At 40.4% G+C, this 16,361-nt stretch overlaps 1 protein-coding gene across 2 annotated transcripts in view; it reads right to left on the reverse strand.

The window, feature by feature from the left end:
* Positions 1-1,770: 1,770 nt before the first annotated feature.
* The window catches only part of LOC126101109 (protein GUCD1), a 44,303-nt gene continuing 29,712 nt past the window's right edge, over positions 1,771-16,361 (reverse strand). Inside the window, exons 5-6 of one of the 2 annotated variants that reach the window (XM_049911785.1) lie at positions 14,369-14,443; positions 1,771-2,297 (exon numbers count right to left, since the gene is read on the reverse strand). In XM_049911785.1, coding sequence (XP_049767742.1) covers positions 2,203-2,297; positions 14,369-14,443 — 170 coding nt within the window. In that variant the 3' untranslated portion in view covers positions 1,771-2,202. The remainder of the gene's footprint in view (positions 2,298-14,368; positions 14,444-16,361) is intronic. The other variant, XM_049911784.1, reaches the window with a different exon arrangement.

Consider the following 16,361-nt stretch of genomic DNA (forward strand, 5'->3'; position numbering starts at 1 on the left):
AGAATTGGCCAGGTTTACTAGCAGTCAATAAATTGTACTTATTTCTGTGCAAATTTTAGTGTGGTGTTTTTGTGGGGCAAGCTCCCTATCAAATGTGAAATACTTTCTTGTTTTAGTGTTGTGGAGATTACTGGCAAAAGCTGTTAAAGTCCAGTTACAGGTTGTGTACAAAGTGTTAGTGGTGTACATGTTCTTGTTCAGTTACAGGATATTGGAACATTCATGAGAATAGTTAGCTACAGCATTTCAGTAGCCAGAAATTTAATCCTGACTCAAAGGTCAAAGCAGGGCTGGTGACCCTTACCAACTGGTGCAGTACGGACACTGTGCAGTGGATTAATCTGAGTTCGCCAATAAATGTTTCCAAATAAATCTGCACAGCAGTGTGACACGTAATTCGTCTTGTGTACCACTCAGCGTGAGTGCACGCAGATCACGGCGATGACAGCAACTGGGGCTCTATGCCACACCATGTGAGCACAGACAACAGGCAGGTAAGGGGCACTTTGGGTTTGACTATTTGTGAGAATATGAAATGGAATGACGACATGGGCTCAGTTGTAGTGAGAGTAGGTGGCGGACTTCGATTCACTGATAGTATAGTGAGAAAAAATGAAGACAGTCTACAAAGGAGGCTGCTTATAAAACACTCACGTGACCCGTCTCAGAACATTACTCGTGTGTGTGGAAGCCGAATGAGAGTAGCACAGGCACAAATGCTGGAAAACCTGAGCTGGGAGACTCTCGAACACAGGTGCCAGCTTTCTTGAAAATGCCTTCTTACAATTTAAGAACTACCTTAGATCACTGCCATGAGCTGACAGTAAATATTGTATCCTGTACACCAAAGGAGAGAAAACACTAAATGCATGTCATCTCTAACTATCAATATAACACTATCTGTTGCATATGCTCACAAAAAATTCATACAATAAGATGTCACACACTCACATATGACATTTAAAACAGATTATATGGCAATATAGAACCTATGGTGCCAATTAGCGTAAACTCCGACATCAGGCACTGAAAATAAAAATACAACACGTGACATTGTTATGTTGACAGTTAAATATAAAATACATTTCAAATGTTCTCCCCTTTGGTGTACAGGATATCTCATGATGGACTGCGACCTACAACAAGTTGTGACATGGAGCTCCTAGCAGTGAACTATGACATTTTAAAAATTTTTCAAGCTGTGGGGTGCTCACCTTCAAAAAATATATTCTTCTTCCGCTAAAAACCACTGTGAAGTGAAAAATTGGGGAATACACTAATACCCCTTTGTAGCACCCCTTTGGGTATTGCAAAGACAACATTAGATTAATTACAGTGGCATAGAGACATTTAAGCACTCATTCATTTTACACTCCGTATATTAACGGAACAGGTGAAACCCTAATATGTGGTACATGTGAAGCACCTTCTGCCAATCACTTCACAATGGTTTGCAGATGCTGGATGCAGTTGCACATCTAGGTATAAACACTCAAAACAAGCAAAGATGAACTCTGAACAGCAACTGGTAGATTTGAACAGAATTCCAGCTGTGCACATTAACAAACTCACAGCTTGCAGGTACCTGACTGCAATTCCCTGTAAACATGTCCACTGCACTTCGGGATTGATCAAACAAGAGGAGGGTGGTGGGAGGGGGGGAGGAGGAGTACATATCTACATCAATGTGGACAAGGCATGCCAGCACACTTACACACATCTGCAACATCGTAGGAAAAACACCGTGCTCAATGATTAAGGAATTGTCCAGTATTTGAATCACATGATTTCGGAAATCCACATTAAATTTACATCTTTCTATCAACCACACAGTATAAAAGATCAAATAAAGTGATAAGAATCACTCTTAATCTGGTTTGTGGTCACTAAAATATCTCTTCTATGACTAAAGGAGTATCTACATACAAAAAAAAAATTGTACCCATTACTCAAAATCACTCTTTTCCTTCCACACACTCAATTTTTTAATTATTAAAATCCTTGTGTTTTGCCACAGAACTCAATAATTATACTATGCATGTATGCATTCAGCTCAATTGCAGAAATGATACAATCTTATATACAACAATAAACTGCAATTTTCAGTATAAAATCAGTCTCATTAGTTTCCTGGTGACATAAGGCACTCTGAGGGAAAATTACTTACAAGGGACAGTGTTTTCTTTTCAAAAATATAGGAGTTCATAAAGTACTACTATATACAAGAATTGCATCTTCATCTGTCCCATAACTCAGCCTCGCATTGTTGAGGGACGTGAAAGGAATGGCACAAACACCTGAAACACAAAAGTTCATGATGGTTTATACATGGCTAACACAGTATATGTTTTTCATTGTTATAGAAAGAAAGTTTTTAATTATATCTCTACCTTATGCCTGTAGACCACAAGATAAAAAGAAGTACATTCTGTTATACAAATAAACTTGCAAAATATTTTACAGAATGCCCAACAAGGAATAACTTAAGCCAATCTGGAAACTATTGTTTTTCACAAAAAAAAGTTTGACCTGACACTTTACTCTCTGTAAAACAAGATCCTTTTTTTTATTAACGTCACCCAGTAAATAGCAAAACAGACCATTTGCAAATTGTGAAAGATGTTATGGAATGGAACATTTTTGAGAAAATTTGTCAGTTCAGTACAGGCCATGTTTAAGCTAACAGTCACCAGAAAACAAGACAATATTAGTGTACTGTAACATATGTGCACCTCACTGCTACAGCTTCTGTTACATTTCATAGGGATAGTGGGGGGGAGGGGGGGGGGGGGTTAGGAAGTGGAGCAACAGTCCTACAATAAGTTTCAGATCCTTGGACTGGAGGAATTACTAAGGAACACATATAAATTGAACACAGAGGTACTACCTTGAAAGTAGCAACAATAAGGGTAAAATGAATTATATTATACACACTGAAAAAAATTATTGCGGATTAACAACTAACTCACAGAACCCGTTAATGAGTCTTGTATTTTTGGCAACTGAAAATGACTTAACGGATAGCAAAAGAAATAAACAGAAGAATAAACACAGTCTGAAGGGCTTTTGATAAGGCACACAGGGTTTTCAAATGAAGATTCTAATGTGTCTGAAATGGAAAATTTACAATCACTATGTGTTACTAGTTTCAACTTAGAACAGTGAGAGGATGCTTTTAATGTAAAGACCGTTCAAAAACTGAAGGTTTCTGAATGAGAAATGAAGAAATGCATGTTGGGAATTAGTGGGACAAACAGGACAACAAATAAATGGACTGGGGAAGAGGCTGGAGTGGAACATCTAATTATGGGTGTAACACAAAGGAAATGGAAGTGGTCTGGACATGCAGCCGGATGACAGCTTTCATAACTAATAGTTCCTTCATTGGGGAGGAGACAGGGATAGATCAAGCAACGTTAAAACAAAAGGTAACATGAGATTACCAAAAACTGAGTGATGATTCAGACTGACACACCTGAATGAGGAAAAAGGTTAGAACAAGGTGAGAGACTGCTGTACAGGCACAAATGGGATGCTGAGACAATGCTCAGAAAATAACAGAAAAGACACAGCCAATAACTATACTGTAAAGAGAGCCAAAAAGCAGACAAGACTGCGAGGAAATAGGAGGATGTAGTTAAGCTAGAATAGTTGTCAGTAAGAGTAAAAAACTGAGCAAAAATGTAGAGAGAAGATAGTTGATCAAAGATTTAATCTGCTAAACAGGGGAATGACATAATTAAAACAACAACAAAAATAAAAAAGTAAAAGTAAAAGTTTGCCAAATGAAGATAAAGTGGTCCACAAATGACATAAAAGTATCATTTACTAAGAAAAAAAGCTAACCAAACAGCAAAAAATAGAAGTTTACTTGTTTGTATTGCTCTCCAGTGTAAAGCCGCCATGTGCAGTCATTTAAGAAACGCAATATTTCGAGAGCATGCATTGCCGTCATCTTCATTTCAAATGACACCTGTAAAATAGGCATCTTTGGTACATTGTACCTCCTTTTGTATTATTACTGACCCCCATCTCTTACCTCCTACCTTTCTACACACCAGGTAAGGTAAAGTGGTGGGGGTAAACACAGTGGCCATATGCCGGGCACGAACTCTGGTCCACCCCCACTGTGCACGGAAGTTGCTCTTGGGCGATGTCTTGAGCTACCTGAGTGCTGGGCCCCCACACTTCACTGAGAGCGAAGCCACTGTCTTTAATGATCAGGCTGTCAGCCACTCATATTTCGACAGCCTCCTTTAGGACACAGTTCCAAAATGATGAGGTCTATCTGAGTATTTCTGTTTGTTCACATTTCACTGAGTCCCCTGTAGCTATGCAGCATCACACCACTGCAGATCTTACGGGTTGGCTGAGTTCAGTGTCTCTCCTGCACTCCAGTTCTTCAACTGTCCACACAGTATGTCCTATGAACACCTTACCGCAATTACACGGAATATGGTAGATCCCAGTTTATGGTGCTCCCAGTCATGTTTCCACGTGCCCAATAGTGCACACATTTTCGGAGGAAAGCAGAAAACGCATTTAATGTTACGTCGGGCTAAGATTTTGCCGATTTTGGTCAGTAATTTGCCAGTACTTCAATTGCCAATCCTTGTCAATACTTTTTGGTATATATCCTCCTCGACATGTTTTATTTGTTGGGCCTAAACCTTCTACCTGAAGGTATGCAAGGTTTGTCTCTATCCCTAGTCATTCTTCTTGAATACCTCTTCGAGATGGCTGAGCTCCCTTGTCAGTCTTCTTTCAAACAATATTATGTGGACCCTGTGTACCAGCATACATTACACACCCTCATGCTGAGGATGTAGATGGCAGCTGCAACAGGAGCCCAATAAAACATGAACATATGAAAGTGCTATGACGTACCTCATTGTTTTGGGACTGGTTTCTAAAGCAGGCTGTTAAAATACGAGTGGCCAATGTCCTTGTCAACAGAGGTAGTTGTTTCGTTCTCAGCATACTGCACGACCCAGCACTCAGCCAGCTGAAGACACATCATCAGCTGAGGATCACTTCTTTGCCCGATGGGAGAGACAGAAGCACTGAGGCACCAGAGTGTGCACCTGTATTCAGCAATTGCATCCCCTCACCGTTCCTCACCATGGCATACAGTCAGGTAGTGGAGGAAGAGGTGGGGAGCAATAAAAGTATAATAGAAGATATAATGTAGCATAGAACTTATTTTATAAGTATCACCTGAAGACCATGGCAAGGTACACTGTCAAAATATTGTTTTCCATAAACGTCTACACCTGCCTGGTCATCCAAGAGAAATACAAAAAGTTAACGGGCAAGGAAAGCTTAAGATCTCAAACAAATAGTTTCCTTCTTTGTTTATTCATTCACTCAGCCATTTGACATATTGCAATTGGCATTTGTTGCATCATTACACTTACGCCTTGTCATTTTGGTACATAGAACAGATTACTGCATGACATGTAGATGATGTTTCAAGTGTTTTAGGTTCTTCTTTACAGTTTATGACTAATTTCCTTTATCAAAACTGAATGACAGATATTTCTATCTTGTTGCTTTTGGGTGCAACATACTTTTGGGTCTACCTTACATAATCAGACAATTCATTTACGGGATAAAATGGACTTTTCTCCAATATTTCTCCAACTGTAAGCCTAACGGTATTAATATTCTTTAATTGGCCGATATAGTTTGGGAGGCAATACATCTACATACACTATGTGATCAAAAGTATCTGGACACCCCCAAAAACAAACATTTTTCATATTAGGTGCATTGTGCTGCCACCTACTGCTAGGTACTCCATATCAGCGACCTCAGTAGTCATTTGACCTCGTGAGAGAGCAGAATGGGGTGCTCCTTGGAACTCGCGGACTACAAACGTGGTCAGGTCATTGCATGTCACTTGTGTCATACATATGAACGAGAGATTTACACACTCCTAAACACTGCTAGGTCTGCTGTTTCCGATGTGATAGTCAAGTGGAAAACTGAAGGGACATGTACAGCCCAAAAGCGTACAGACCGACCTCGTCTGTTGACTGACAGAGACTGCTGACAGTTGAAGAGGATCATAATGTGTAATAGGCAGACATCTGTCCAGACCATCACACAGGAATTTCAAACTGCATCAGGATCCACTGGAAGCATTATGACTGTTAGTCGGGAGATAAGAAAACTTGTATTTCGTGGTCGAGCAGCTGCTCATAAGTCACACATCACGCTGGTAAATGCCAAACGATGCCTCGCTTGGTGTAAGGAGCGTAAACATTGGACAACTGAACAGTGGAAAAATGTTGTGTGGAGTGATGAATCACGGTACACAATGTGGCGATCTGATGGTGGGGTATGGATAAGATGAATGCCCGGTGAACGTCATCTGCCAGTGTGTGCAGTGCCAACAGTAAAATTTGGAGGCAGTGGTGTTATGGTGTGGTCATGTGTTTCATGGAGGGGGCTTGCACCCCTTGTTGTTTTGTGTGGCACTAACACAGCACAGGCCTACATTGATGTTTGAAGCACCTTCTTGCTTCCCACAGTTGAAGAGAAATTCGGAGATCATGACTGCATCTTACAATATGATCGAGCACCTGTTCATAATGCACGGCCTGCGGCAGAGTGGTTACACGACAATAACATCCCTGTAATGGACTGGCCTGCACAGAGTTCTGACCCGAATCCTATAGAAGACCTTTGGGATGTTTTGGAATGCTGACTTCGTGCCAGGTCTCACTGACTGACATAGATACCTCTCCTCACTGCAGCACTCCGTGAAGAATGGGATGCCATTCCCCAAGAAACCTTCCAGCACCTGACTGAACATATGCCTCCAAGAATAGAAGCTGTCATCAAGCCTAAGGGTGGTCCAACACCATGTTGAATTCCAGCATTACCGATGGAGGGCGCCACGAACTTGTAAGTCATTTTTAGCCAGGTGTCTGGATACTTTTTATCATATAGTGTATGTACCAACATCATGTTGAATTCCAGCATTACCAATGGAGGGCGCCACAAACTTGTAAGTCATTTTCAGCCAGGTTCAAAATGGTTCAAATGGCTCTGAGCACCATGGGACTTAAAATTTCAGCCAGGTGTCCGGATACTTTTGATCACATAGTGTATGTACATCCGCATGTATGTTACACTTTTCTCGTAATAACTTGTCCTGTACTGAATTATTGTTACTTCCCAAAAGTTTCTTGTTTCATACCAACACACCTCCCCATTTTTCTGAAAGAATATTAGTGTGAATGGGAGGGGGGAGGAGCGAGGGAGAGGGAGAGGGAGAGGGAGAGGGAGAGGGAGAGGGAGAGGGAGAGGGAGAGGGAGAGGGAGAGGGAGAGGGAGAGGGAGAGGGAGAGGGAGAGGGGGAGGGGGAGGGGGAGGGGGAGGGGGAGGGGGAGGGGGAGGGGGAGGGAGAGGGAAGCACTTGTCTGTATTATACATACCTCCTCCATATTTTTTGAGCTTCCCCACAGTTCTATTTCTCATGACATAATGAATTGAAAGTGAGTAAGGACTTCAGTACCAACAATTCCAACAACTTCCATAATGCGTAGCAGACTTATTTCTGCTACTGATGTGTTGTGTCCATCTTAATTCATTACTGAAGTGGAGAAACAGAAACTTCACACCCAGAATAGAATAGAAACTACTTGCTCAAGTTTGTTCTTATTGATTTTTAGCACTTCCTTATTATGTTTGTGTAGTTTGTTTTTAAAGGTCATGATGTTTGTTTCTTTTGTAATGCAGTATCATTTTATTACTTGTAAGCCAATTATTTAATCTACATAAAACTCTTTCAGCTCCTTGTGTTGCAGCTTCTACAGTAACCCTCTGAATTAAAATATCGGTATTATGTGCAAATAGTATAAATTTGTGTTGGATATTATCAGTAAGATTATTAATATAAATTTTAAAAAAATAGTGGCCCAAGAACATTTCCCATGTCTCACTAGTATTTACTACTCTTTTCATACAACATTTATATTTTTTGATACCTGTTCATTACATATGATTTTATCATCTGCATGTAGTGTCTCTCGTCACACAGAATTTTTTTCTTTTCCCGAAGAATCTTGTGATTAATTAAACTGTAAATGTTTGATAAGTGACAGATTACATCAATTGCTGATTCTTGCCTGTGAAGTGTATTTAGTACATAAGTAACAAGTTCTTTTGTGGCTGAAGTATTGAACTTATTTTTTTAGAATCCACATTGACTTCTGAAGAGGATATTCTGTCACGTAAATAAGTTTTTTAATCTGTTACAGAAAATATGTTCAAAGATTTTTTGTATTACTGGCAGAATACTAACTGGTCTGTAGTTTTCGGGTACTGTAGAGGCACATTTCATGTGGCTTGGGACACCCTAGCAAGTTTTAAACGCTTGGTATACAGACTTCCTGTGTGGCTTGATTAATCATGTTGGTCAGTGGTTTTAATAATAAATTTAGATGATAGTTTGATAATTCAATTTGCGATACCATACAAGTCCTGGGCCTTGGTGACTATCGACTATCCAAGATTCTTGTTACTTCTTCCCCACTTTTTGAAACTAGATAGGAAAATATTTATACCAATTGTTGGAATATATCCTTTGTTAGAATTTTGCGCACACTTATAAATAGTCATTAAATGCTTTAGCTACAGTCTTTCATGCTATTATTTTTAAATTTAGCCTGTCCTTCTGAATTCATAATAATCCACACTGTTTTCGCCTTGCCTGAGTTGATAATGACCTGGTCCACAGCCATTCTCTTAACAAATTTAATAACGTTGGTGTAAATATTTTCATAATCCATATAGTATCATTTAAAATGTAAGCAATTAGTTTTATATTTACTACTTCTGTACAGTACTTTAAGCCTTTTGTTCAAAACACTGATGCCCTTCATAACCCATTTGTTTTGTCTTTCTTGATTTGTTAAACATTTACTGTATTTTTGATGGGGAATGCCTTTTTAATAAATTCACAATATCTGGTTATGAAGAAGAAAAACTGTTTGCATTACCTTTGCCACAATGGATTTCAGTATCGCCTTCATTAGCAAGATCGTGGTTGACAGCAAATAGGTTATAAAGCACTTGTTGCTAATTAATAACCAGCTTCCTAGGCTTCAAGTTTTGTTCAGCAGAGATTAGTTGTTCTCTGAGACCAGGCAGATAATTTTAACCTTGTAGGTGGTGCAACAACAGTCGTGCTTATTCATCTCGGGTATTAATAACCGCTTCAGGCGTATTTTGGTCCTTTCTATTACTGTACCACTACTGGTTTCATGGCATTGAAGCCACTTCTTCGGGTGACACATGATTAAAACATTAGAGTGGAAAAGCTCGGAATCTTTTATCCCAACATTCGTTGTCTGCCAAATCCACTATATTGGATTTTGGCAGTTTTTAATCCATCAGGAGAAAGAAAACTGCCGTTTTACAGATCGGAGCGTGGAATATCAGATCCCTAAATCGAGCAGGTAGGTTAGAAAATTTAAAAAGGGAAACGGATAGGTTAAAGTTAGATATAGTGGGAATCAGTGAAGTTCGGTGGCAGGAGGAACAAGACTTTTGGTCAGGTGAATACAGGGTTATAAATACAAAATCAAATAGGGGTAATGCAGGGGTAGGTTTAATAATGAATAAAAAACATAGGAATACGGTTAAGCTACTACAAACAGCATAGTGAACGCATTATTGAGGCCAAGATAGACATGACGCCCACACTTACGACAGTGGTACAAGTTTATATACCAACTAGCTCTGCAGATGACAAAGAAATTGATGAAATGTATGATGAGATAAAAGAAATTATTCAGGTAGTTAAGGGAGACGAAAATTTAATAGTCATGGGTGACTGGAATTCAAGAGTACGAAAAGGGAGAGAAGGAAACATAGTAGGTGAATATGGATTGGGGCTAAGAAATGAAAGAGGAAGCCGCCTGGTAGAATTTTGCACAGAGCATAACTTAATTATAGCTAACACTTGGTTCAAGAATCATGAAAGAAGGTTGTATACATGGAAGAACCCTGAAGATACTAAAAGGTATCGGATAGATTATATAATGGCAAGACAGAGATTTAGGAACCAAGTTTTAAGTTGTAAAACATTTCCAGGGGCAGATGTGGACTCTGATCACAATCTGTTGGTTATGAACTGTAGATTAAAACTGAAGAAACTGCAAAAAGGTGGGAATTTAAGGAGATGGAACCTGGATAAACTTAAAGAACCAGAGGTTGTACTGAGTTTCAGGGAGACCATAAGGGAGCAACTGACAGGAATGGGGGAAAGAAATGCAGTAGAAGAAGAATGGGTAGCTTTGAGGGATGAAATAGTGAAGGCAGCAGAGGATCAAATAGGTAAAAAGACGAGGGCTAGTAGAAACCCTTGGGTAACAGAAAAAATATTGAATTTAAATGATGAAAGGACAAAATATAAAAATGCAGTAAATGAAGCAGGCAAAAAGGAATACAAACGTCTCAAAAATGAGATCGACAGGAAGTGCAAAATAGCTAAGCAGGCATGGCTAGAGGACAAATGTAAGGATGTAGAGGCTTATCTCACTAGGGGTAAGATAGATACTGCCTACAGGAAAATTAAAGAGACCTTTGGAGAAAGGAGAACCACTTGCATGAAGGGAAAGCAGAAAGGTGGAAGGAGTATATACAGGGTCTATACAAGGGCGATGTGCTTGAGAACAATATTATGGAAATGGAAGAGGATGTAGATGAAGATGAAATAGGAGATATGATACTGCGTGAAGAGTTTGACAGAGTACTGAAAGACCTAACTCGAAACAAGAACCCCAGAGTAGACAAAATTCCATTAGAACTACTGACAGCCTTGGGAGAGCCAGTGCTGACAAAACTCTACCATCTGGTGAGCAAGATGTATGAGACAGGCGAAATATCCTCAGACTTCAAGAAGAATATAATAATTCCAATCCCAAAGAAAGCAGGTGTTGACAGATGTGAAAATTACCGAACTATCAGTTTAATAAGTCACAGCTGCAAAATTCTAATGCGAATTCTTTACAGTCGAATGGAAAAACTGATAGAAGCCGACCTCGGGGAAGATCAATTTGGATTCCGTAGAAATGTTGGAACACATGAGGCAATACTGACCCTACGACTTACCTTAGAAGAAAGATTAAGGAAAGGCAAACCTAAGTTTCTAGCATTTGTAGACTTAGAGAAAGCTTTTGACAATGTATTGGAATACTCTCTTTCAAATTTTGAAGGTGGCAGGGGTAAAATACAGGGAGCGAAAGGCTATTTAAAATTTGTACAGAAACCAGATGGCAGTCAAACGAGTCGAGGGACATGAAAGGGAAGCAGTGGTTGGGAAGGGAGAGAGACAGGGTTGTACCCTATCCCCGATGTTATTCAATCTGTATATTGAGCAAGCAACAAAAGAAAAGTTCAGAGTAGGTATTAAAATCCATGGAGAAGAAATAAAAACCTGGAGGTTCGCCGATGACATTGTAATTCTGTCAGAGACAGCAAAGGACTTGGAAGAGCAGTTGAATGGAATGGACAGTGTCTTGAAAGGAGGGTATAAGATGAACATCAACAAAAGCAAAACGAGGATAATGGAATGTAGTCGAATTAAGTTGGGTGATGCTGAGGGAATTAGATTAGGAAATGAGACACTTAAAGTAGTAAAGGAGTTTTGCTACTTGGGGAGCAAAATAACTGATGATGGTCGAAGTAGAGGGGATATAAAATGTAGACTGGCAATGGCAAGGAAAGCGTTTCTGAAGAAGAAAAATTTGTTAACATCGAGTATAGATTTAAATGTCAGGAAGTCGTTTCTGAAAGTATTTGTATGGAGTGTAGCCATGTATGGAAGTGAAACATGGACGATAAATAGTTTAGACAGGAAGAGAATAGAAGCTTTCCAAGTGTGGTGCTACAGAAGAATGCTGAAGATTAGATGGGTAGATCACATAACTAATGAGGAGGTATTGAATAGGATTGGGGAGAAGAGAAATTTGTAGCACAACTTGACTAGAAGAAGGGATCGGTTGGTAGGACCTGTTCTGAGGCATCAAGGGATCACCAATTTAGTATTGGAAGGCAGCGTGGAGGGTAAAAATTGTAGAGGGAGACCAAGAGATGAATACACTAAACAGATATAGAAGGACGTAGGCTGCAGTAGGTACTGGGAGATGAAGAAGCTGCCACAGGATAGAGTAGCACAGAGAGCTGCATCAAACCAGTCTCAGGACTGAAGACCACAACAACAACAACAACAACAACACTTTGTTGCAGGTCACCAAAGAGGTTTTCACAGTTTTCGACAATACATCTCAATTTTGTGCCAGGTTTTACTGTGGTGGATACTATGTAGCCAAATTACCCAGTTTTTTCACAAGTCTTTTTGCCGTGACTATTGATGAGGAGACAAAAACTAAACTGTTCACTCTGATTCCTATGTTCAATCTTTTCTGCGGCATTTGTGTTTAATTTATTTGGAATACTGTATACCGGATTACCATTTAAGCAGGTGTCTGAAGATCCAATATTTTTCGAGACAAGTCAGAATCTTTTTCCTTAAATTTTGATTCACGAACTCTAACTGCACTATCATATCAAAACTTAAAAAGAGAGGGACAGAAAATATGCACTTACAAGCAACTAAATTGGAGAAGATCACTAAATGCAGAGCAACAGTAGTCATACAAGAAAAACTGGCCTAGAAAGGAGGAAAAATTTATCACGGAACAGAGAGAGCAAAATGTTCAACAATGGGAGTGAATAGCCAAACAGTAAAAGTGGTTTGGTTTCTGAAAGACACGTATCTGCAAACGTGTGTGGGCTTAGAATTGGGGGATTCGAGGGTGAAACTTAGTCTGCAATAAAAGCAAAACAACAATAACTGAGATAAAATCTGTCTGTGAGAACACAATTTTGCACAGCTTTTAAATGAAACCTGCAGCCGGGGTTACCACTCGGCTCCTTGTGACACTACCCCATCACTGTGACACACTCAGACCCTCCCAGACACACCGTCCACGAGGTGGTCACGATGCCACCGCTTCAGTTGCCCCCCACATTTGGACAGTAACACTCCTGAGGTCACTAAGTGTGCAATGAGGATTCCTGTGGCGACACTCAGTCAGGATCAACTTGCCCCAAGCTCACTCAATACAGTTCATGTCAGGAAACAATGTAGACTATGCCATTAAGTCGCTTCCAACTTCCCAGAAAAAGGTGTTTGCAAGGTGAGGAGCAGTGTGTTCATGCATTGTTATCATGAAAGATGACACTGTCACTGAAATGTTTCCTATAATCCAGACCGAGATCCCGATACTGCACGGCCTTCAAACCACCCTCGACAGTACCGAGATCGGCACGCACCGGAGGCTCGAAAGGTGACCGACCGGCTTCGCGGCGAGACCTGTGGCGCTGTGTGCCTCGAGCTTGCCTCAGTATCTGGTCACCTCTACACTCTTCCGAGAAGATTGTCAGGCATCAGACAGATCCTGCACTTGTAGGCGTAGAGAACTTGACACCACTGAACTACTTTCCACTGCATGTGATCACTACCACCGTTCTACACACAGCCCAGCGCTGGGGCATTTGTATCGTCGTTTGTCAGTCAACTGTGGATGAAAATTAGGAAGCAGATCTCGAACACTTTGTATCTCACGATTTTGGTCGAATGTTCAGATGAGATCACTGTGTCGTACGCCAATTCGGAGGGTCACTTCCCTTGCCGAGGACTCTCCTTGCCGCACAGTGGTGACAAGCGCATGCAGGCTGAGTTCAGTTCGACTCTCTGAGGCGTACTGACCGACTGAGCAACATGACCTAAAGCATCCTGCTCATGGCTGGAAACACGGAGTACTCTGCTGAGCAGCATCGAGAATGCAGCTTTACCTCCACTACACAGATGATTATCTGTAGCGATTACCTGTGGTCAAAAGAGTACTGAAGAAGAAGTTTCTGATTAAAAAATCCGTTCGAGTCCCAAGGGTTGTGTAGAACTTTCTTGAGCCATTTGCAATGCCACTAACTGAAGACTAGGTGAAGCTGTTATCTCTCAAGAATAGAGTACCCTTCGTAAGCGTGCATCACAAACGAGAAGAGGTGAATGAATGGACTGATGTAATGAACACTGTGATAAATTTTTGTTGTTCTGGTTTCCCTGTTTTCTATTAGGAGCACATCAAGCTATGTACACACTATACCAACAGGTGGCATTCAAAGAAGGGAGACTATTATGTTAGTCCAAACGGTAACATCTGATGTTCTCGTCTCTGGCAAGAACTGAAATAGAGGTGAGCTTCTCTCTCTCTCTCTCTCTCTCTCTCTCTCTCTCTCTCTCTCTCTCTGACATTTACAGTGACAAATGATTTGACAAAGTACTTACGATCTTTGTATGTTGGATTGCGGTAGTAAAACAGCTGTTTAAGCAGGTTGTAGCCTATGAGTACAATATAATGACCTGGAAATAAATAAAAATTCCTTATATTTTCTAAAAATTATGTACAGAAATTTAAACAAAACTACTTTAAATTCTTCACTTTGTGAGCAACTTGTGAAATAGATGTGAAAACAGTTTTTGGACAGCTTGCATTTCATACAGTATTAAGTGAATATTACAACTACGTTTGGAAATACTTCCCAAAAGTTAAACCTAAGACCGCTGTCAATATACTGAACTACCAGCACAAATTATTTACATTTACATCTTCTATTTTACGCAAACTGCAAATGCATAGAGATGTAAAATTAATTTCACACTCTAATTAATCTACTGTTACTGAGACATTCAAGCTTGAAATAAAACAACAATCATTTTGATAGTATTTTTATAAATTAAAGCAGTATGTTTTACATTGTGTGGTCAACAGTTCAAACTATTTTTAATTTTCCTGCATGATAATAATAATAATAATAATAATAATAATAATAATAATAATAATAAATAGCTACAGTATGCCAGTCATGAACCAATGTATCGCCTTACAAGTTTCAAGTGTAGGGAGAACGAAATCATCAGACAAAACAGGTTACAGCTGGCACCCATTTATGGTGCTGATGAAACCATTTCTCATTTCTTGAGCATAACAAGACGTAAGCCAGCATTTCAACAACAAGAAAAGTGAAATCTGAGAGAATCAGATGCTTCTGTTCAACTTAGCACACAAGCAGTACATACCATAAAATAGTGCTAGGTACTGTATATACTTATATCATTCATTAGTTTTCAGTCAGCATATTTCCACTGTCAGGTTTCTGTGACTTTGCGGCTTTCTGATAATTGACTTGAAACAATAGCTTGTCTGCATAAAGTTTTGTTTTAAATTTGGAAAAGGCATTGCAGAAACACATCAAATGCTGAAGTAAGTTTTTAGAGACAATGACAAAAACTTGCGACTGGAATAAGTTTTTCGAAAACAGGAAAACTAATGGCCGACTGGAACGTTTGCCGTCATCGTCGACTGGCATCAAACAGAAAATGTTCAGAAAGTGAGATACCTGATTATACAAGATTCTAAACACACCATCTGAGACATCTGTGACACCTCGGGAATGTCCTGGAACGTGTGAACATAATCAGTCAGACATTTTGAACACAAAAAGGACTATAGCAAAGCTCGTACCACAACTGCGTCAAGACAATCAGAGGCACTGTCACGTGGACAGTGGTAGGCAACTGAAATTACTTTCTTTCAAAGGGTATCACTGGCCAAAACTAAGCAACAATTGTCACACTGGAAGAGTCCCCTTACTTCGGCTGTCCACTGTCCACTGTGAGACCGAGTGCCGCCGGATGGCGATGTGGGCGCGCAAAGTGGTGAGGGCAGTATCGTAGCAGAGCAGAGAGCAGCAGGGAATCGTTCCAGTGATGATATGGGCCGCAAATGGAGAAATCTGAGACAGACACAACCCCTACTGGTGTTCCCGTGTCGGTCGGATGACGCCGTCAATTATGGTCGCAGTGGGCAGGGGATTGTTCGGACTGGACGGTAGATGCACAGAAATCTGTTGCTCGGTAAGACTGTTATATCCTAGCCAGTAATGCCAACCGAGCCCGCTGCCAAAAGGTTGGCAGCATCAAAGTCCGGACGCCGTCCGCATAAGCAGCGCCAGCGATACAGGAAATCGCCGCAAGTCTGCGCGCGCCACCGCTGGCTTCTGGCTTCTTAAGCGCTGGAGTCGCGAGCGCTAGGACAGTTCTGTATTCGCCGCTCAGTTGTATACTCGCCACCGATTTGTGTACTTGCTAGTCAGTTGTGTGTTCATCGCAGCAGAGTTGTTGTTTGTCGTCAGCCGACGCTGACCTAGCCGCTCCGACTCGAACTAGACAGATTTCTGTAGACACAGAGTTCACTACTGTGTTTCTGTATCTTCGTTAA

The sequence above is a fragment of the Schistocerca cancellata genome, chromosome 9 (genome assembly GCF_023864275.1).
Source record: "Schistocerca cancellata isolate TAMUIC-IGC-003103 chromosome 9, iqSchCanc2.1, whole genome shotgun sequence".
Classification (NCBI taxonomy): Eukaryota; Metazoa; Arthropoda; class Insecta; order Orthoptera; family Acrididae; genus Schistocerca; species Schistocerca cancellata.